This window comes from Acipenser ruthenus, chromosome 28 (assembly GCF_902713425.1).
Source record: "Acipenser ruthenus chromosome 28, fAciRut3.2 maternal haplotype, whole genome shotgun sequence".
Lineage (NCBI taxonomy): Eukaryota > Metazoa > Chordata > Actinopteri > Acipenseriformes > Acipenseridae > Acipenser > Acipenser ruthenus.
This window is the reverse complement of record NC_081216.1, coordinates 9,756,617-9,780,009: the sequence shown is the minus strand read 5'-3', so window position 1 is coordinate 9,780,009 and position 23,393 is coordinate 9,756,617. Positions and strand designations below refer to the sequence as shown.

Here is a 23,393-nt window from a genome sequence, read left to right as displayed (position 1 = left end):
AGTGGGATAGCGCCCCCTAGAGACTCGGAGCGGGACTGTAGTTTAAAAAAAATAAATAAATAAAAAAAAATGGGAAAGAAGCAGCGGCAGAAGCAGCAGCGAGGGGCTGGTCGCAAGCCCCACCGCGCATCTGGCAAGGTGGACGTCTGCATGACCTGCTTGAGGGGGGAGGAGTGGTGTTTTGAAGTTGGCGAGGTTGGGCACGTGTTGCCCGACTACTACCACTCCCCACCTCAGGAAGAAGAGGTGGAACCAGAACCGCAGCAGAGGAAAAGATGGTGGTCCCGGGCGCCCACTCAGTTTGGACCCCCAAACTGGGCAGCTGAGCAGGAACAATGGAGGGCTGAAGGGGCCCCCATGTGTGAGGCCTGTGGCGAGTTTGGGCATGACCGGGAGGACTGCCCCTACGGTGATCCCCAGTACGAGGAGGCCTGGAACCAGGGCCTGGTTGGGGACGCCGCCGAATGGTTCTGGGCAGTTGACCATACCCAGGTGTCCTCAATGCCCAGGAGTGAGGAGCCCGAATGCCCACCGCTCAAGCCTGCACCAGCAAAGGAAGAGTGCCTGCTGATCCCACCACCATCACCAGAGGAGATCAGCTGGGAGGCCATCCTCCGCACTGTAGAGGCGTCCTGCTGGTGCCCCATCTGCGGAGAGCGGGGGCATTCCCTACTCAACTGCCCCCTCCCACCAGAAGAATGCCTGCCGCCTTCGCAGCCAGAAGGGGAGGAGCCCCTGCCGCCTTCGCAGCCAGAAGGGGAGGAGCCCCTGCCGCCTTCGCAGCCAGAAGGGGAGGAGCCCCTGCCGCCTTCGCAGCCAGAAGGGGAGGAGCCCCTGCCGCCTTCGCAGCCAGAAGGGGAGGAGCCCCTGCCGCCTTTGCCATCAAGAGGAGAGGAGCAGGAGCTACCTCTACCTCCACAAACATCACCATTGGCCAGGGGCTCCCCTCCCGCCATTGCCTGGGGATGCCAGTTCGCCATCGCCTGGGCCTGCCTGCTGCTCTGCATCGCCTGGGGTTGCTTGTGTCTCCCTTGCTTCTCCTAGGGTTGCTGCTGGTCCTGTGTCGCCTCCCGAGGGTCCGCTGCTGCCGCCGTCGCCTCCCGAGGGTCCGCTGCTGCCGCCGTCGCCGCCTCCCGAGGGTCCGCTGCTGCCGCCGTCGCCGCCTCCCGAGGGTCCGCTGCTGCCGCCGTCGCCTCCCGAGGGTCCGCTGCCGCCGTCGCCTCCCGAGGGTCCGCTGTCGCCTCCCGAGGTTCCGCTGCCGCTGTTGCCTGTGGTCACTACAGGCTTAGCTTTGCTTGGGGTCGCTGCCAGCCCTTCATGGCAGCAGGGAATACTGTGGCCGGAGCCGCACAAAGAGGAGCTACCGGCTACGAAGAAGGGGGGGGAGGTGAGGAGACCACCTCCACCACAGCCCCGACCACCACCCCTGTGCCATAGCCCGGCACCTGGGGGTTGGTTCCCTCAACCTGGGCTCCCAGACACCCAGGCTGCATGTCTGGACCTCTGGTCGCTGGGCCTGACTCCCAGGTCGCAGCACCACCAGGCACAGGAGGTCGCCTGGTCTCCTGCTCCGCTCCCCCTGGTTGCCCAGACGTCGCTCCACAGTCGCCTGGGCTCGCACCTCTGCCTGGGGCTGCAGCCGACTGCTCGCCTGCCTGCGCTCCTGACGCCCCATCCACTACGCCTGGGTCCCCTGTCGCCGGGTCTCGGTCCCGCCAGGAAGGCTCCGGACTATGGACTAACCCTCCCTCAAGGATGAGAGAGGAAGGACAATAGGGGACTTGAGGGAGGGTGGATGGCTTTCAAAGGGGGGGGGGGGGAGGTGGCCGTGGGGCCATGTGTGCTGCGCACAAGGGGGGGGGGGATATGTAGCAGGGCAGAGCCCTGCCTGTAAATAATATTGTTATGTGGTGATTTGGTGGTGGCTTGCAGGGATGGGGTTAATTTCCTATCCCTGCCAAAATACATGTGAGAATGTGGCTGGAGCTAATTGAATCATTGATAATTAGGCTCCAGCCACATGCTATAAAAAGGGGAAAAATCCTTTGTTTGAGAGAGGTGTTTTGGGTGAGTGGTTGTTTGTTAGTGCTGTGTTTATTTTTGGGAAAGAAGTGTAGTGAAGGCTAATGCCCAGCCTACCTTTGTGTATTTTGTTTAAACCTTTTGTTTTGGCCCTTGCGCCAGTTATTTTGTGATTTGTTTTATTGTGAAAGTTCTGTTTTGTTTAACTGTTTTATTTTTGCTCTGTGAGCAGTGTTTTGTGCAACCTTTTGATTTATTTTTGTTTATTAAACTGCGCAGAAGCGCGTTAACTGCAGTTCCTTGTCTCTGAGTCTCTCTGCCTGCCGAATAACATCTGGGCCCACGACGCTACCCTGTCACAATCCCGATAAAACATGAAACTGCAGCGAAACACAAAACACCCCAATAAAACATGAAACTGCAGCGAAACACAAAACATCCCAATAAAACATGAAACTGCAGCGAAACACAAAACATCCCAATAAAACATGAAACTGCAGCGAAACACATAACATCCCAATAAAACATGAAACTGCAGCGAAACACAAAACATCCCGTTACAACATGAAACTGCAGCGAAACACAAAACATCCCAATAAAACATGAAACTGCAGCGAAACACAAAACATCCCGTTACAACATGAAACTGCAGCGAAACACAAAACATCCCAATAAAACATGAAACTGCAGCGAAACACAAAACATCCCGTTACAACATGAAACTGCAGCGAAACACAAAACATCCCGATAAAACATGAAACTGCAGCGAAACACAAAACATCCCAATAAAACATGAAACTGCAGTGAAACACAAAACATCCCGTTACAACATGAAACTGCAGCGAAACACAAAACATCCCAATAAAACATGAAACTGCAGCGAAACACAAAACATCCCGATAAAACATGAAACTGCAGCGAAACACAAAACATCCCGATAAAATATGAAACTGCAGCGAAACACAAAACATCCCAATAAAACATGAAACTGCAGCGAAACACAAAACATCCCAATAAAACATGAAACTGCAGCGAAACACAAAACATCCCAATAAAACATGAAACTGCAGCGAAACACAAAACATCCCGATAAAACATGAAACTGCAGCGAAACACAAAACATCCCGATAAAACATGAAACTGCAGCGAAACACAAAACATCCCAATAAAACATGAAACTGCAGCGAAACACAAAACATCCCAATAAAACATGAAACTGCAGCGAAACACAAAACATCCCAATAAAACATGAAACTGCAGCGAAACACAAAACATCCCGATAAAATATGAAACTGCAGCGAAACACAAAACATCCCAATGAAACTGCAGCGAAACACAAAACATCCCAATAAAACATGAAACTGCAGCGAAACACAAAACATCCCAATAAAACATGAAACTGCAGCGAAACACAAAACATCCCAATAAAACATGAAACTGCAGCGAAACACATAACATCCCAATAAAACATGAAACTGCAGCGAAACACATAACATCCCAATAAAACATGAAACTGCAGCGAAACACAAAACATCCCGATAAAACATGAAACTGCAGCGAAACACATAACATCCCAATAAAACATGAAACTGCAGCGAAACACAAAACATCCCAATAAAACATGAAACTGCAGCGAAACACATAACATCCCAGTAAAACATGAAACTGCAGCGAAACACAAAACATCCCAATAAAACATGAAACTGCAGCGAAACACAAAACATCCCGATAAAACATGAAACTGCAGCGAAACACAAAACATCCCAATAAAACATGAAACTGCAGCGAAACACAAAACATCCCAATAAAACATGAAACTGCAGCGAAACACATAACATCCCAATAAAACATGAAACTGCAGCGAAACACAAAACATCCCAATAAAACATGAAACTGCAGCGAAACACAAAACATCCCAATAAAACATGAAACTGCAGCGAAACACAAAACATCCCGATAAAATATGAAACTGCAGCGAAACACAAAACATCCCAATGAAACTGCAGCGAAACACAAAACATCCCAATAAAACATGAAACTGCAGCGAAACACAAAACATCCCAATAAAACATGAAACTGCAGCGAAACACAAAACATCCCAATAAAACATGAAACTGCAGCGAAACACATAACATCCCAATAAAACATGAAACTGCAGCGAAACACATAACATCCCAATAAAACATGAAACTGCAGCGAAACACAAAACATCCCGATAAAACATGAAACTGCAGCGAAACACATAACATCCCAATAAAACATGAAACTGCAGCGAAACACAAAACATCCCAATAAAACATGAAACTGCAGCGAAACACATAACATCCCAGTAAAACATGAAACTGCAGCGAAACACAAAACATCCCAATAAAACATGAAACTGCAGCGAAACACAAAACATCCCGATAAAACATGAAACTGCAGCGAAACACAAAACATCCCAATAAAACATGAAACTGCAGCGAAACACAAAACATCCCAATAAAACATGAAACTGCAGCGAAACACATAACATCCCAATAAAACATGAAACTGCAGCGAAACACAAAACATCCCAATAAACATGAAACTGCAGCGAAACACAAAACATCCCAATAAAACATGAAACTGCAGCGAAACACATAACATCCCAATAAAACATGAAACTGCAGCGAAACACAAAACATCCCAATAAACATGAAACTGCAGCGAAACACAAAACATCCCAATAAAACATGAAACTGCAGCAAAACACAAAACATCCCAATAAAACATGAAACTGCAGCGAAACACATAACATCCCAATAAAACATGAAACTGCAGCGAAACACAAAAAATCCCAATAAACATGAAACTGCAGCGAAACACAAAACATCCCAATAAAACATGAAACTGCAGCGAAACACATAACATCCCAATAAAACATGAAACTGCAGCGAAACACAAAACATCCCGATAAAACATGAAACTGCAGCGAAACACAAAACATCCCGATAAAACATGAAACTGCAGCGAAACACAAAACATCCCGATAAAACATGAAACTGCAGCGAAACACAAAACATCCCGATAAAACATGAAACTGCAGCGAAACACAAAACATCCCGATAAAACATGAAACTGCAGCGAAACACAAAACATCCCGATAAAACATGAAACTGCAGCGAAACACAAAACATCCCGATAAAACATGAAACTGCAGCGAAACACAAAACATCCCGATAAAACATGAAACTGCAGCGAAACACAAAACATCCCGATAAAATATGAAACTGCAGCGAAACACAAAACATCCCAATAAAACATGAAACTGCAGCGAAACACAAAACATCCCAATAAAACATGAAACTGCAGCGAAACACAAAACATCCCAATAAAACATGAAACTGCAGCGAAACACATAACATCCCAATAAAACATGAAACTGCAGCGAAACACAAAACATCCCGTTACAACATGAAACTGCAGCGAAACACAAAACATCCCAATAAAACATGAAACTGCAGCGAAACACAAAACATCCCGTTACAACATGAAACTGCAGCGAAACACAAAACATCCCAATAAAACATGAAACTGCAGCGAAACACAAAACATCCCGTTACAACATGAAACTGCAGCGAAACACAAAACATCCCGATAAAACATGAAACTGCAGCGAAACACAAAACATCCTGATAAAACATGAAACTGCAGTGAAACACAAAACATCCCAATAAAACATGAAACTGCAGCGAAACACAAAACATCCCAATAAAACATGAAACTGCAGCGAAACACAAAACATCCTGATAAAACATGAAACTGCAGCGAAACACAAAACATCCCAATAAAACATGAAACTGCAGCGAAACACAAAACATCCCGATAAAACATGAAACTGCAGCGAAACACAAAACATCCCAATAAAACATGAAACTGCAGCGAAACACAAAACATCCAGATAAAACATGAAACTGCAGCGAAACACAAAACATCCCGATAAAACATGAAACTGCAGCGAAACACAAAACATCCCGATAAAACATGAAACTGCAGCGAAACACAAAACATCCCAATAAAACATGAAACTGCAGCGAAACACAAAACATCCCATTACAACATGAAACTGCAGTGAAACACAAAACATCCCTGTAGCAGGGCAGAGCCCTGCCTGTAAATAATATTTTTATGTGGTGATTTGGTGGTGGCTTGCAGGGATGGGGTTAATTTCCTATCCCTGCCAAAATACATGTGAGAATGTGGCTGGAGCTAATTGAATCATTGATAATTAGGCTCCAGCCACATGCTATAAAAAGGGGAAAAATCCTTTGTTTGAGAGAGGTGTTTTGGGTGAGTGGTTGTTTGTTAGTGCTGTGTTTATTTTTGGGAAAGAAGTGTAGTGAAGGCTAATGCCCAGCCTACATTTGTGTATTTTGTTTAAACCTTTTGTTTTGGCCCTTGCGCCAGTTATTTTGTGATTTGTTTTATTGTGAAAGTTCTGTTTTGTTTAACTGTTTTATTTTTGCTCTGTGAGCAGTGTTTTGTGCAACCTTTTGATTTATTTTTGTTATTAAACTGCGCAGAAGCGCGTTAACTGCAGTTCCTTGTCTCTGAGTCTCTCTGCCTGCCGAATAACTTCTGGGCCCACGACGCTACCCTGTCACATATGGTGTCAGAAGTGGGATAGCGCCCCCTAGAGACTCGGAGCGGGACTGTAGTTTAAAAAAAATAAATAAATAAAAAAAAATGGGAAAGAAGCAGCGGCAGAAGCAGCAGCGAGGGGCTGGTCGCAAGCCCCACCGCGCATCTGGCAAGGTGGACGTCTGCATGACCTGCTTGAGGGGGGAGGAGTGGTGTTTTGAAGTTGGCGAGGTTGGGCACGTGTTGCCCGACTACTACCACTCCCCACCTCAGGAAGAAGAGGTGGAACCAGAACCGCAGCAGAGGAAAAGATGGTGGTCCCGGGCGCCCACTCAGTTTGGACCCCCAAACTGGGCAGCTGAGCAGGAACAATGGAGGGCTGAAGGGGCCCCCATGTGTGAGGCCTGTGGCGAGTTTGGGCATGACCGGGAGGACTGCCCCTACGGTGATCCCCAGTACGAGGAGGCCTGGAACCAGGGCCTGGTTGGGGACGCCGCCGAATGGTTCTGGGCAGTTGACCATACCCAGGTGTCCTCAATGCCCAGGAGTGAGGAGCCCGAATGCCCACCGCTCAAGCCTGCACCAGCAAAGGAAGAGTGCCTGCTGATCCCACCACCATCACCAGAGGAGATCAGCTGGGAGGCCATCCTCCGCACTGTAGAGGCGTCCTGCTGGTGCCCCATCTGCGGAGAGCGGGGGCATTCCCTACTCAACTGCCCCCTCCCACCAGAAGAATGCCTGCCGCCTTCGCAGCCAGAAGGGGAGGAGCCCCTGCCGCCTTCGCAGCCAGAAGGGGAGGAGCCCCTGCCGCCTTCGCAGCCAGAAGGGGAGGAGCCCCTGCCGCCTTCGCAGCCAGAAGGGGAGGAGCCCCTGCCGCCTTCGCAGCCAGAAGGGGAGGAGCCCCTGCCGCCTTTGCCATCAAGAGGAGAGGAGCAGGAGCTACCTCTACCTCCACAAACATCACCATTGGCCAGGGGCTCCCCTCCCGCCATTGCCTGGGGATGCCAGTTCGCCATCGCCTGGGCCTGCCTGCTGCTCTGCATCGCCTGGGGTTGCTTGTGTCTCCCTTGCTTCTCCTAGGGTTGCTGCTGGTCCTGTGTCGCCTCCCGAGGGTCCGCTGCTGCCGCCGTCGCCTCCCGAGGGTCCGCTGCTGCCGCCGTCGCCGCCTCCCGAGGGTCCGCTGCTGCCGCCGTCGCCGCCTCCCGAGGGTCCGCTGCTGCCGCCGTCGCCTCCCGAGGGTCCGCTGCCGCCGTCGCCTCCCGAGGGTCCGCTGTCGCCTCCCGAGGTTCCGCTGCCGCTGTTGCCTGTGGTCACTACAGGCTTAGCTTTGCTTGGGGTCGCTGCCAGCCCTTCATGGCAGCAGGGAATACTGTGGCCGGAGCCGCACAAAGAGGAGCTACCGGCTACGAAGAAGGGGGGGGAGGTGAGGAGACCACCTCCACCACAGCCCCGACCACCACCCCTGTGCCATAGCCCGGCACCTGGGGGTTGGTTCCCTCAACCTGGGCTCCCAGACACCCAGGCTGCATGTCTGGACCTCTGGTCGCTGGGCCTGACTCCCAGGTCGCAGCACCACCAGGCACAGGAGGTCGCCTGGTCTCCTGCTCCGCTCCCCCTGGTTGCCCAGACGTCGCTCCACAGTCGCCTGGGCTCGCACCTCTGCCTGGGGCTGCAGCCGACTGCTCGCCTGCCTGCGCTCCTGACGCCCCATCCACTACGCCTGGGTCCCCTGTCGCCGGGTCTCGGTCCCGCCAGGAAGGCTCCGGACTATGGACTAACCCTCCCTCAAGGATGAGAGAGGAAGGACAATAGGGGACTTGAGGGAGGGTGGATGGCTTTCAAAGGGGGGGGGGGGAGGTGGCCGTGGGGCCATGTGTGCTGCGCACAAGGGGGGGGGGGATATGTAGCAGGGCAGAGCCCTGCCTGTAAATAATATTGTTATGTGGTGATTTGGTGGTGGCTTGCAGGGATGGGGTTAATTTCCTATCCCTGCCAAAATACATGTGAGAATGTGGCTGGAGCTAATTGAATCATTGATAATTAGGCTCCAGCCACATGCTATAAAAAGGGGAAAAATCCTTTGTTTGAGAGAGGTGTTTTGGGTGAGTGGTTGTTTGTTAGTGCTGTGTTTATTTTTGGGAAAGAAGTGTAGTGAAGGCTAATGCCCAGCCTACCTTTGTGTATTTTGTTTAAACCTTTTGTTTTGGCCCTTGCGCCAGTTATTTTGTGATTTGTTTTATTGTGAAAGTTCTGTTTTGTTTAACTGTTTTATTTTTGCTCTGTGAGCAGTGTTTTGTGCAACCTTTTGATTTATTTTTGTTTATTAAACTGCGCAGAAGCGCGTTAACTGCAGTTCCTTGTCTCTGAGTCTCTCTGCCTGCCGAATAACATCTGGGCCCACGACGCTACCCTGTCACAATCCCGATAAAACATGAAACTGCAGCGAAACACAAAACACCCCAATAAAACATGAAACTGCAGCGAAACACAAAACATCCCAATAAAACATGAAACTGCAGCGAAACACAAAACATCCCGCTACAACATGAAACTGCAGCGAAACACAAAACATCCCGATAAAACATGAAACTGCAGCGAAACACAAAACATCCCGATAAAACATGAAACTGCAGCGAAACACAAAACATCCCGATACAACATGAAACTGCAGTGAAACACAAAACATCCCAATAAAACATGAAACTGCAGCGAAACACAAAACATCCCGTTACAACATGAAACTGCAGCGAAACACAAAACATCCCATTACAACATGAAACTGCAGTGAAACACAAAACATCCCAATAAAACATGAAACTGCAGCGAAACACAAAACATCCCGTTACAACATGAAACTGCAGCGAAACACAAAACATCCCATTACAACATGAAACTGCAGTGAAACACAAAACATCCCGATAAAACATGAAACTGCAGCGAAACACAAAACATCCCGTTACAACATGAAACTGCAGCGAAACACAAAACATCCCGCTACAACATGAAACTGCAGCGAAACACAAAACATCCCGATAAAACATGAAACTGCAGCGAAACACAAAACATCCCGATAAAACATGAAACTGCAGCGAAACACAAAACATCCCGTTACAACATGAAACTGCAGTGAAACACAAAACATTCCGATACAACATGAAACTGCCGCTTTGCCTTTCAGTAACACTTTCTGCATAAAAATAATTCCCAGTTCTTAACTCTTAAGTCGAACCATGTGACAGCAGTGCAGTGTCTAAGATATTGTGTAGGAACGCTGCATGCCTTTCTGTGTACAGCACACACTACTGATTCAGCGATTTGAACTGGGGAGTCATTCTGCTTTCATTTCTTGTCGAACGCTCTCTTTGGCACATGATTATAGGTAACAGATCCAACACACGCAGTGGTACTACAGACAGACGTGCCCCGGCTCTACTGACTGAAGTCATCCAAAGATAGGGCTCTGTTTGCAGTGCGGAGATTACAGGGATGACAGCTCAATCAATGGTGTTTACTGAACCCATGTAATGACAGTGAAAGACTTGCAAAACATGTCAACTTAAATGATAACATCATCATCTTTTTTTTAAGTGAGCTTGCATGGTATAAAATTATAAATACCTCTGAACAATGTAATGCTTTACTGAGAACAGGGTGGACAGAATCTCGCTCTCATCTGAAGAAAGGCTTCACCTGCACCACACAGCTGCTCCCACTGCTCGAGCTCTGACCCTGAAACAAGGAGCTCCAACACCAGCTCACTCCCGTTAAACACCATCTCACTCTGCAGCTCCTGATTAAACACCATCTCACTCTGCAGCTCCTGATTAAACACCATCTCACTCTGCAGCTCCTGATTAAACACCAGCTCACTCTGCAGCTCCTGATTAAACACCAGCTCACTCCCGTTAAACACCATCTCACTCTGCAGCTCCTGATTAAACACCAGCTCACTCTGCAGCTCCTGATTAAACACTAGCTCACTCTGCAGCTCACGATTAAACTTCTTACAAGAGGACACTTTTATTGCAAGCTTCAGAATTTAAAAACTTTAATATCTAGTAAAATATTGACACATTTACTGATCTTTTTACACAGAAGTGTTCCGCTATGTAATATCCTTCAGGTACTACTCCTTTTCAATTGATCCAGTATTATCCAGGTTCATTATTCCCTATGAATTTAATAATAATCTGCCAGCATCACTATTAAACTGACACTTAAAGTGTCTAAACTTGCTGGGTGATTCTTTACTTCTAAGCTCTGTAGAGGATATTAAAGTGTCTACAATGACATGTGCTTAAAGTATTCAGATTTGTTTTCACCGTAGCGTTGGTAATGCAGTACACGGGACACTCTTGTTGGGTTTTGACTGACACACAGTTGTTGCTGTTTTGGACTTGCGGTGCCACAGTGGATCAGGGCGATTCAAAGACCTCAGAATCGGGGCACAGCTTTGCATCAGCAGGGAGCCCCTCCCCCTGCTCTGTGCTGCAGGAAGACAGCAGGTGAAAAGAGCTCCCTGTGCTCCTGAGTGCCCTGCACTGCTGTCTTAGAAAGACGGCACGCTACAACTGTAGACTTAACAAAGGGGTGGGACCAGAACATCCTCAAGTCAGTTAGCAGAGGACTCACATCAGTACTAAAGCCATTGTAATCTATGGAAACAGCTTTCAAACCAGTAGCAGATTATTCTTTACATGATCGTATTCATATACAGACAGTATTCTGAGGCAAAATGGTTTACAGTTCAGAGAGAACATTGTGATGAACATGAAAAGAAAACAAAAAGTGAAACAGTCTGTATCCTGTGCTTGTATAAACACTTGGGGGTCTGTAGAAACAGGGCAGTTGCTGTGGGTCAGGAGAGTTTCACACACCACCTGGGGACCCCCTAAATCACTACGATGCATCAACAGCGCCCCCTGGGAGTGAGGAGGATAAACAGCATGGCCCCCCTAGGGAGCTATACAGCAGGGCAACTAGGCAGTGAGGTGGGGCCACTCCTTCCAGCAGCAGTCTGGGGAAGCACAGTGACGTCCTCCTGGGGGAAGCAGCTCCTGAGGCACCAGTCCCATGATCTGCTGGGTCTCTCAAAGTGAAGTTCCTGGGGTGGGCAGTGAGGGAGGTGGGTGGGGGTGGTGTGGCTCTAACTGCCCGGCAGGAGGGGGTCAGACACGTGCCTCTGGATCTCAGCCAACCCTGCGGAGGTCTCTAGGTGCTCGGGGAGGGAGGGGAAGCGGATACTGCTGTAGAGTCCGGAGGGGCCCATCATCACCAGGGGCTGCGAGGGGCCCAGCCCGGGGGCTGCCTGATCCAGCTCAGGGCAGATGAGCATCGTCTCGTCAGAGGCCACGGTGGTCAGCTGCATCCCACTGGACAGGGAGTCCAGAGACTTGAAGTTGAACTTGTCCGAGTCGGGGCTCTGCGAGGTGCAAAGAGACACTGCTGGATCACAATGAGCTGTGATATTACAAGAGCATCCTGGGAGTGGAGCCACATACTCAATACACATTCAACAGGGCTTGGACACAACTAGAAGACATGCAACATCAGATCACTTCTGGATGCACAGCTAGACTGTGTGCATTTTCCTAATATTATTTTTTTAGTATATCTTTTGTGTATTCTGTATAATTCTCTATTGCTGATCTTTTTTGCGCATATCTGTGCATTAAAACCCCTGGATGAAGCATTGTGCATGGATATGCTTCCCAGTCTTGAGGAGTCTTTACAGAATGTTTATAGTTAGTGAGCCTGTTAAATACAGTTTTTTTTAAAATCGCTATGGTACTATTTTCACAAGTATGTGGTAAAATTTCACAATTCTTAGTACAAAATCAAAACAGATCATCAAAAAGGCTGTTTTTTCAAAACTTTAAGCACATTTTCAATTGACTAAGTACAACACACAAAATCACGCAGTAACTTTTTCACCAAACCTAATCAGTGTTTCATCTAGAAATACCTTTCATATAAAGTAATTGTCTTTCACAATGCAATGCTCACAATACTTTTCATATGATTCTCTTCTCATTTGTTTAAATACATTTGACCATCACTTAATCCAACTGCTCTTAATGGTTAATCACTTAACCGTTTGGTAAACCTATAGATTTTAAACTGGTTTGTCTACTATATATGGATTTTGAGAACTACAGAAATAAAATGTGTGTTTGTAAAGTATAAACATCTAAATTACATGTATGATACATGATAACCATACATAATGACTACTCGTTATTGCTAATTGATTTCACATAGTGGTAACCACAATTGGTCACCATATAAAAGGGGGTGTGAACACTTGCAATTTCTTTCAATATGGAGCAGGATAGACAGCAAGGGAGAGGAAGAAATCAAAGAGCTCATGGACAAGGGGCCCGTCAGAGAGGTGGGCATGGGCCCCATCAAAGAGGTCAAAGAGGTGGGCATGGGCCCGGTCAAAGAGGTGGGCATGGGCCCGGTCAAAGAGGTCAAAGAGGTGGGCATGGGCCCTGTCAAAGAGGTGGGCTTGAGCCCCATCAAAGAGGTCAAAGAGGTCAAAGAGGTGGGCATGGGCCCCGTCAAAGAGGTCAAAGAGGTGGGCATGGGCCCGGTCAAAGAGGTGGGCATGGGCCCTGTCAAAGAGGTCAAAGAGGTGGGCATGGGCCCGGTCAAAGAGGTGGGCATGGGCCCCGTCAAAGAGGTCAAAGAGGTGGGCATGGGCCCCGTCAAAGAGGTCAAAGAGGTGGGCATGGGCCCCGTCAAAGAGGTCAAAGAGGTGGGCTTAAGCCCCGTCAAAGAGGTCAAAGAGGTGGGCATGGGCCCGGTCAAAGAGGTCAAAGAGGTGGGCATGGGCCCGGTCAAAGAGGTGGGCATGGGCCCGGTCAAAGAGGTGGGCATGGGCCCGGTCAAAGAGGTCAAAGAGGTGGGCATGGGCCCGGTCAAAGAGGTGGGCATGGGCCCCGTCAAAGAGGTGGGCATGGGCCCTGTCAAAGAGGTCAAAGTGGGCATGGGCCCCATCAAAGAGGTCAAAGAGGTGGGCATGGGCCCGGTCAAAGAGGTAGGCATGGGCCCGGTCAAAGAGGTCAAAGAGGTGGGCATGGGCCCGGTCAAAGAGGTAGGCATGGGCCCGGTCAAAGAGGTCAAAGAGGTGGGCATGGGCCCGGTCAAAGAGGTAGGCATGGGCCCGGTCAAAGAGGTCAAAGAGGTGGGCATGGGCCCCGTCAAAGAGGTGGGCATGGGCCCCGTCAAAGAGGTGGGCATGGGCCCCGTCAAAGAGGTGGGCATGGGCCCCGTCAAAGAGGTGGGCATGGGCCCTGTCAAAGAGGTCAAAGAAGTGGGCATGGGCCCTGTCAAAGAGGTCAAAGAGGTGTGCATGGGCCCCATCAAAGAGGTCAAAGAGGTGGGCATGGGCCCCGTCAAAGAGGTGGGCATGGGCCCGGTCAAAGAGGTCAAAGAGGTGGGCATGGGCCCCATCAAAGAGGTCAAAGAGGTGGGCATGGGCCCTGTCAAAGAGGTCAAACAGGTGGGCATGGGCCCCGTCAAACAGGTGGACATGGGCCCCGTCAAAGAGGTGGGCATGGGCCCCGTCAAAGATGTGGGCATGGGCCCCGTCAAAGAGGTCAAAGAGGTGAGCATGGGCCCCATCAAAGAGGTCAAACAGGTGGGCATGGGCCCCGTCAAAGAGGTGGGCATGGGCCCCGTCAAAGAGGTGGGCATGGGCCCCGTCAAAGAGGGGGGCATGGGCCCGGTCAAAGAGGTCAAAGAGGTGGGCATGGGCCCCATCAAAGAGCTCAAAGAGGTGGGCATGGGCCCGGTCAAAGAGGTAGGCATGGGCCCGGTCAAAGAGGTCAAAGAGGTGGGCATGGGCCCGGTCAAAGAGGTCAAAGAGGTGGGCATGGGCCCGGTCAAAGAGGTAGGCATGGGCCCGGTCAAAGAGGTCAAAGAGGTGGGCATGGGCCCTGTCAAAGAGGTGGGCTTGAGCCCCGTCAAAGAGGTCAAAGAGGTGGGCATGGGCCCCGTCAAAGAGGTCAAAGAGGTGGGCATGGGCCCGGTCAAAGAGGTCAAAGAGGTGGGCATGGGCCCCATCAAAGAGGTCAAAGAGGTGGGCATGGGCCCCGTCAAAGAGGTGGGCATGGGCCCGGTCAAAGAGGTCAAAGAGGTGGGCATGGGCCCCGTCAAAGAGGTGGGCATGGGCCCCGTCAAAGAGGTAGGCATGGGCCCCGTCAAAGAGGTGGGCATGGGCCCTGTCAAAGAGGTCAAAGAAGTGGGCATGGGCCCTGTCAAAGAGGTCAAAGAGGTGTGCATGGGCCCCATCAAAGAGGTCAAAGAGGTGGGCATGGGCCCCGTCAAAGAGGTCAAAGAGGTGGGCATGGGCCCGGTCAAAGAGGTCAAAGAGGTGGGCATGGGCCCCATCAAAGAGGTCAAAGAGGTGGGCATGGGCCCTGTCAAAGAGGTCAAACAGGTGGGCATGGGCCCCGTCAAAGAGGTGGGCATGGGCCCCGTCAAAGATGTGGGCATGGGCCCCGTCAAAGAGGTCAAAGAGGTGAGCATGGGCCCCATCAAAGAGGTCAAACAGGTGGGCATGGGCCCCGTCAAAGAGGTGGGCATGGGCCCCGTCAAAGAGGTCAAAGAGGTGGGCATGGGCCCGGTCAAAGAGGTCAAAGAGGTGGGCATGGGCCCCATCAAAGAGCTCAAAGAGGTGGGCATGGGCCCGGTCAAAGAGGTGGGCATGGGCCCCGTCAAAGAGGTCAAAGAGGTGGGCATGGGCCCCGTCAAAGAGGTCACAGGGGTGGGCATGGGCCCCGTCAAAGAGGTCAAAGAGGTGGGCATGGGCCCGGTCAAAGAGGTCAAAGAGGTGGGCATGGGCCCCGTCAAAGAGGTCAAAGAGGTGGGCATGGGCCTCGTCAAAGAGGTCAAAGAGGTGGGCATGGGCCATGTCAAAGAGGTCAAAGAGGTGGGCATCAGAGAGAGGGAGGCAGACGACAGGGAACTGTTAGAACATAAGAACATAAGAAAGTTTACAAACGAGAGGAGGCCATTCAGCCCATCTTGCTCATTTGGTTGTTAGTAGCTTATTGATCCCAGAATCTCATCAAGAAGTTTCTTGAAGGATCCCAGGGTTTCAGCTTCAACATTACTGGGGAGTTGGTTCCAGACCCTAATAATTCTGTGTAAAAAAGTGCCTCCTATTTTCTGTTCTGAATGCACCTTTATCTAATCTCCATTTGTGACACCTGGTCCTTGGTTCTTTTTTTAAATCAAAGAAGTCCCCTGGGTCGACATTGTATATACCTTTTAGGATTTTGAATGTTTGAATCAGATTGCCACGTAGTCTTCTTTATTCAAGACTGAATAGATTCAATTCTTTTAGCCTGTCTGCATACAACATGCCTTTTAAACCCGGGATAATTCTGGTTGCTCTCCTTTGCACTCTTTCTAGAGCAGCAATATCCATTTTGTAACGAGGTGACCAGAACTGAACACAATATTCTAGGTGAGGTCTTACTAATGCATTGTAAAGTTTTAACATTACTTCCCTTGATTTAAATTCAACACTTCTCACAATATATCCAAGCATCTTGTTGGCCTTTTTTATAGCTCCCCCACATTGTCTAGATGAAGACATTTCTGAGTCAACATAAACTCCTAGGTCTTTTTCATAGTTCCCTTCTTCAATTTCACTATCTCCCATATGATATTTATAATGCACATTTTTATTGCCTGCATGCAATACTTTACACTTTTCTCTATTAAATTTCATTTGCCATGTGTCTGCCCAGTTCTGAATGCTGTCTAGATCATTTTGAATGACCTTTGCTGCTACAACAGTGTTTGCCATTCCTCCTATTTTTGTGTCGTCTGCAAATTTAACGAGTTTGCTTACTATACCAGAATCTGAATCATTAATGTAGATCAGGAATAGCAGAGGACCTAATACCGATCCCTGTGGTACACCACTGGTTACCTCGCTCCATTTTGAGGTTTCTCCTCTAATCAGTACTTTCTGTTTTCTACATGTTAACCACTCCCTAATCCATGTGCATGCATTTCCTTGAATCCCTACTGCGTTCACAGTTTGAGAATTAATCTTTTATGCGGGACTTTGTCAACAGCTTTCTGGAAATCTAAATAAACCATGTCGTATGCTTTGCAGTTATCCATTTTCAATGTTGCATCCTCAAAAAAGTCAAGTAGGTTAGTTAGACATGATCTCCCATTCCTAAAACCATGCTGACTGTCTCCCAAGATATTGTTACCATATAGGTAATTTTCCATTTTGGATCTTATTATAGTTTCCATAAGTTTACATATAATAGAAGTCAGGCTTATTGGTCTGTAGTTACCTGGTTCGGTTTTGTCTCCCTTTTTGTGGATCGGTATTGCGTTTGCTATTTTCCAGTCTGTTGGTACAACCCCTGTGTCAAGAGACTGTTGCATGATCTTGGTTAGCGGTTTGTAAATAACTTCTTTCATTTCTTTGAGTACTATTGGGAGGATCTCATCCGGCCCAGGGGATTTGTTTATTTTAAGAGCTCCTAGTCCCTTTAACACTTCTGCCTCTGTTATGCTAAAGTTATTTAAAACTGGATAGGAACAGGTCGACATGTGGGGCATGTTGTCCGTGTCCTCCTTTGTAAAAACCTGTGAAAAGTAATCATTTAATATATTTGCTATTTTTTTTTTCTTCATCTATGATTTTGCCATTTGTGTCTCTTAGACATTTAACCTCCTCTTTGAATGTTCTCTTGCTGTTATAATATTGGAAAAACATTTTGGAATTGGTTTTAGCCCCCTTAGCAATATTGATTTCTATCTCTCTCTCTCTTGGCCTTTCTAACTTCCTTTTTGACTTGTGTTTGCAGTTCTAAGTACTCTTTCTGTGTACTTTGTTTTTGGTCCCTTTTAAACGCTCTGTAAAGTGCCTTTTTTCGCTCAATATTTTTTTAATTGATCTATTAAACCATTTTGGCCATTTTGTTTTAGATTTAGATTTGTCTACTTTTGGGATGTAATTGTTTTGCGCATCTAGTATTACATTTTTAAAAAACAGCCATCCTTTTTCTGTGGATGTTCTCTCTATTTTACTCCAATCTACTTCTCTTAGTCTTTGTTTCATACCTTCATAGTTTGCTTTTCTAAAATTGTAAACCTTAGCTTTAGTCATTACTTTTAGGGTTTTAAAAAATACTTCAAATGAGACCATGTTGTGGTCTGAGTTTGCCAATGGCTCTCTGACCTCTGTTTTAGTTATTCTGTCTGTTGTGTCTAATGAAGTCCAGGCCATCGTCGTTGACCATGTGGTAAACAGAGGCCTTACCATGGCAGAGGCTGCCAGATTAGTTCACCCCAATCTGAAAAGATCAACTGTCAATTCGATCATGAGAACATTTTGCCAAGAAAACCGGTAAGTCTGCAGGATATGCACTATGCTTTACCATTACATTTACAGTAAATGACATATTGTAATGCATGTAAATTCACAAAACATGTTACAGTATTCTTACAGTATGATCTATTGACAGTATACTCTGTTCTACCCTCAGAATTGACAGAAGACCCCATGGTGGTGGCCGTGGCCGTGTGCTGACCGACCAGCAGGAGTGGGCAGTGGTGAAAATGGTGAGGGCCAGGAATGACATGCGGCTGTCCGAAATAAAGCAGACCATCGAGGAGAACGATGACACCTTTGCCAATGTGGCATCCATCAGCCTACCAACAATCGCCCGCCTTTTGAAGAGGCACCAGGTATCTATGAAATACATTTACCTGGTGCCTTTTGAGAGAAACAACGACCGGGTGGAACAACTGTGGGCCGAGTATGTTCAGGTACAGCACTATATACTGTATTACTGTTACTATTTGATGCACATGCTACTTTACAATATCATATTGGAACTATACTGTAAAAAGAACTAACCAAAATATATTTTTAGAGGGTGATGGTACTTGATGCTGCTGTGAACCATCACAAGTATATATTTGTTGATGAAGCGACTTCAACCTGGCCAAAACTCGGCGCCGTGGGCGGAACCTCATCGGCCAACGGGCGACCGTCCAAGTGCCTGGACAACGTGGGGGAAACATCTCCATGTGCACAGCTATCTCTAAAGATGGTGTGGTAGGACGTAGGCCATTACTTGGATCCTACAATGCTGCACACCTCATTGTGTTTCTCAGTGAAATTGAGCAGGCCTGTCAAGGTGAAGGGGTCACCTATGTCATTTTGTGGGACAATGTCAGGTTCCACCATGCAGAGGTGGTTCAGGCATGGTTTCGGGCCCATCCCCGATTCGTGACCCTATACCTGCCCCCATACTCTCCTTTCCTCAACCCTATTGAGGAATATTTTTCAGCATGGAGGTGGAGGGTGTAGGATCGCCATCCCCATGAGCGCGCCACCCTTCTTCTGGCCATGGATGAGGCATGTGACGACATCAATGCAGACCAATGTCAAGCTTGGATTCGCCATGCCAAAAGGTTTTTCCCGCGGTGCATGAACAATGAGGACATTCACTGTGATGTGGATGAGAATTTATGGCCAAATGCTCAAGACAGGCTTGATGCAAATGAATGCGTGCTAAACGTTATGTTTTATTTTCATTCATTTAATTTGTTTCATTTAATTTCTTACATTTGATTACAGACAGTACACCTATGTTGCAATTATATCTGAAAAATAAAATGTTTTTTTTTGCATGAATGATTGTAGAGGATGTCTTCATTGATCACACCTTTGATTACACATTGGATAGATATTATGGAAATTATAGATTTTCTGTCAATTTTGTTGGGTACTGTAAGTGTATTGCCTAATGTGAAAACTGCGTAATCTACTGTAATTTACAGTACTGTAGCATATTACTTTCAGCACTTCTAAGGGCGATTTGAAACATGTATCTCGCATTGTTTGCTATTGGATTAACTGGTAGTTAAAACGACTAAATTGAAAAGATATCATTATGTTGTGTTTTGGTGATTAAACCAATGTTCTCATTACATTTCACAATAAACTTATATTTTGAATCAATGGTTGTGTGGTGAGAGATGTTTACAATCCAAATGAATGCACAATGACAGGTTTTGGCTGCGTTACAAGTGTGACCAGTTTGGAGTTTTGTACTAAGAGTTGTGAAAATGTACCACATACTTGTGAAAATAGTACCAAAGCGATTAAAAAAACTGTAATAATCAACGCAGAAACAACAGCAGAGAGTTATTTAGAACACGCACAATAGGATGTTAAAATACGATTATCCTTTAAGCACTCTTTTACCATTAAGGGGGAGGCCAGGCTGTCCACCTGCACAGGTGCAACGGGCTGTGTGGTGTGCATGACTTTGGCCCCGGGGCAGTACAGAGCAGGTGGGCGGGTGCTGGGGGAAACGTCGCTGTAGGCAGGAGGGACCGGGGCCATCTGCCTCTGGAGCAGCTGCAGGATCACATTGATATCGGTCGTCATCCGAGACTCCAGCCTGGGGACAGGGGACAGGGGACCGGGGACAAGGAGAGAGGGAGGACTGTTACTGCTGACTCACAGCCAACCACAGGGTTCCCCTTCTGACCAGATCCTACGGACTCTCACACCCATTTTATCTGCACTGAATATGCTGTCTCTCAGATACTGTAGGGTGTGTGCTAGTTCACAGGTCCCCTATAGCAATCTATAGTGTAGGGTGTGTGCTAGTTCACAGGTCCCCTATAGCCCTCTATAGTGTAGGGTGTGTGCTAGTTCACAGGTCCCCTATAGCCCTCTATAGTGTAGGGTGTGTGCTAGTTCACATGTCCCCTATAGCCCTCTATAGTGTAGGGTGTGTGCTAGTTCACAGGTCCCCTATAGCCCTCTATAGTGTAGGGTGTGTGCTAGTTCACAGGTCCCCTATAGCCCTCTATAGTGTAGGGTGTGTGCTAGTTCACAGGTCCCCTATAGCCCTCTATAGTGTAGGATGTGTGCTAGTTCACAGGTCCCCTATAGCCCTCTATAGTGTAGGGTGTGTGCTAGTTCTCAGGTCCCCTATAGCCCTCTATACTGTAGGGTGTGTGCTAGTTCACAGGCCCCCTATAGCCCTCTATACTGTACCTAGTTCACAGTCCTCTTTCCTGCTCCACTCACCTGTTGAGCTGTGTTTGGAGCAGCTCCAGGCGGGACTCCAGCTTGCTGGGACGGTCCTCTGCGCAGGCCAGCGGCTGGTACACAGCCTGGACCGAGGAGGAGCGCCGCTGGCTCTCTGAGTATTGACTGGGCCGCCTCTCCGGCCAGTAGGTGAAGAGGCTGGGCATGTTGAGGGGGGCCGCTGGGGGCAGAGAGATTCAGAATTTAAATCTACAATGAGAGCATGACAATGAAGCATTTTCTTCAGAGTTCTGGAAAGTACAGACTTGTCCCCTGTCCCTCTGTATCTGTATAGAGGTGTCCCCTGTCCCTCTGTCCCATCCTTCATACCTGTGTAGGGGTGTTCCCCTGTCCCTTGGTAGCTGTGTAAAGGTGTCCCCTCATCCTCTGTCCCTCTGTATCTGTATAGAGATGTCCCCCGTCCCATCCCTCATACCTGTGTAGAGGTGTCCCCCTGTCCCAGCCCTCATACCTCTGTAGAGGTGTCCCTCTGTCCCAGCCCTCATACCTGTGTAGAGGTGTCCCCCTGTCCCATCCCTCATACCTGTGTAGAGGTGTCCCCCTGTCCCAGCCCTCATACCTGTGTAGAGGTGTCCCCCTGTCCCAGCCCTCATACCTGTGTAGAGGTGTCCCCCTGTCCCAGCCCTCATACCTGTGTAGAGGTGTCCCCCTGTCCCAGCCCTCATACCTGTGTAGAGGTGTCCCCCTGTCCCAGCCCTCATACCTGTGTAGAGGTGTCCCCCTGTCCCAGCCCTCATACCTGTGTAGAGGTGTCCCCCTGTCCCAGCCCTCATACCTGTGTAGAGGTGTCCCCCTGTCCCAGCCCTCATACCTGTGTAGAGGTGTCCCCCTGTCCCACCCCTCATACCTGTGTAGAGGTGTCCCCCTGTCCCATCCCTCATACCTGTGTATGGGGGCCCCTGCTCCAGTGCAGGGTTGCTGCTGGGGGTCAGCAGGTTGACCATGGTGGGGTGGTAGTCTTGATTAGGTCCCCTTGGTGGGTACAGCTCCCCTTTGCTCTGCCCCAGCGGCTTCATCTCATCCTCGCTGGACGCGGAGCAGGGGCTGGGGCTGCTGCACAGCTCGTCCCAGGGCTGCCTTGGCACTGCCCCCTGGTGATTGGCCAGCTGAGGGCAGGACTGGTCCGCGTGCGAGTCCTCCCTGTCCATCCCGTCTGGAAGGAGGATAATAAATGAACAATAGCTTCACGTGGAAATTCTAAAAACAGCCCTTAGTCTCTGGAAATCTATAGCAGGGGACATCATCACTGTAGCCCAGCTGCACATCACAACGATAACACAGGGAGAAAGAAAACTACTCTTCTGATAGGTGGTCTGAACAACAACACAGTTACATCCATTGAGTGCCAACACAGAGCAGTTTAAAACATCTGTGAAAAAAAGGACAACACAAATATATTACAAATAAAATAAAGGGGAATATTTGATGAGCATTGTAAGTCATGACTCCTGAGATAAACCCTTGACTGAGACACTGAGCTCTTCCACTGCGCACTAGAGGGAAGAGAGAGCAGACGCACTGGATTTTGTGTCTTGCAGAATATCAGAAAGTGTCAGTTGTGTGTTGATTGCATGTTACTTGTCCCCTAAGACCAGGGGAAGCCATCCCAAAGTTTACATCAGCACCCCCTGTAGCCCCACCACCGAAAAATTAAAGGAGATCTCAAATTTCGGGAAATTATCGACGTGATTTAAAGTTGTGTAACTTTTTGGAGACTTCATGTGGGTTTCAACAATCGAAAACCATTCCAGGTATCGCCTTCAACAACATTTAATCAGGGACCAACAATACAGTACAGATCATCATGGTGAACTCACGGCCTGGGCGCTAGCTGCGTGAGCACCGACAACCAGCTACCCGCTTTCATGCTGAAGGGGGAACTGCGTTGCTACTAAACATTCCCTCCAGGAAATGCTGTTTCACAAACTCTTGTGGCGATTCCATTTCAGTACGCTCAAAAGTTCCTAGTTTCTATTAAAAAAACACATTTAGCAACTCATTGGATTACTTTTAAACATTATATTTAGTTTAACTTTCAGTTGTTAACAATCAATGTTATTTAAAGTTTCTAATCATTTCAACTTCTACCCCTTGCTTAAATATTTAAATATAAATGTTCCAGTTGTTTGTCCACTTCGTGACTGCTTGTTTTATTACAGTGTAAGGGGCAGTGTTGTGTGACACGCTACTGTTACAGATCCTGCCCTGTCGGTGAGATGGGATGACATTAAAAGCTCTAAAATGAGCAAACGAGCCCGGCTCTTTAGCATTGTGGTTTAGATGCTCGCTTGAGGTGCGCGGGGTCACTGGTTCACACCCAGCCTCAGCCCTGTTACAACAGCACTTACTTTATACTGCACTGTAACCCTTTTAAATCGTGCTGGATAAAGATGTCTGTTAATTATTATTATTATTATTATTATTATTATTATTATTATTATTATACACAACAGGCATTAATCTGCATCAGATTCCACCATCCTAATACTGACGTTTTGTGAGACATATCGAAACACTGACACTATACGTGCCCACACAAAGTGGAGTGTAGCCCCCTCAAATGTTTGCCTAGCCCCCCTCAGCACCCTCACCGAGGAGAGCCTGGCACCGCCACTGCCTAAGACATTCTCTGGGCATGCATACAGACCCCTCA

At 48.1% G+C, this 23,393-nt stretch overlaps 1 protein-coding gene across 1 annotated transcript in view; it reads right to left on the bottom strand.

Annotated features, from left to right (window-relative positions):
* Positions 1 to 8,489: 8,489 nt before the first annotated feature.
* LOC117434697 (potassium voltage-gated channel subfamily H member 6-like) overlaps positions 8,490 to 23,393 on the bottom strand; it is a 68,672-nt gene continuing 53,768 nt past the window's right edge. Inside the window, exons 13-16 of the mRNA XM_059003189.1 lie at positions 21,624 to 21,893; positions 20,720 to 20,900; positions 19,883 to 20,081; positions 8,490 to 12,046 (exon numbers count right to left, since the gene is read on the bottom strand). Coding sequence (XP_058859172.1) covers positions 11,771 to 12,046; positions 19,883 to 20,081; positions 20,720 to 20,900; positions 21,624 to 21,893 — 926 coding nt within the window. The 3' untranslated portion in view covers positions 8,490 to 11,770. The remainder of the gene's footprint in view (positions 12,047 to 19,882; positions 20,082 to 20,719; positions 20,901 to 21,623; positions 21,894 to 23,393) is intronic.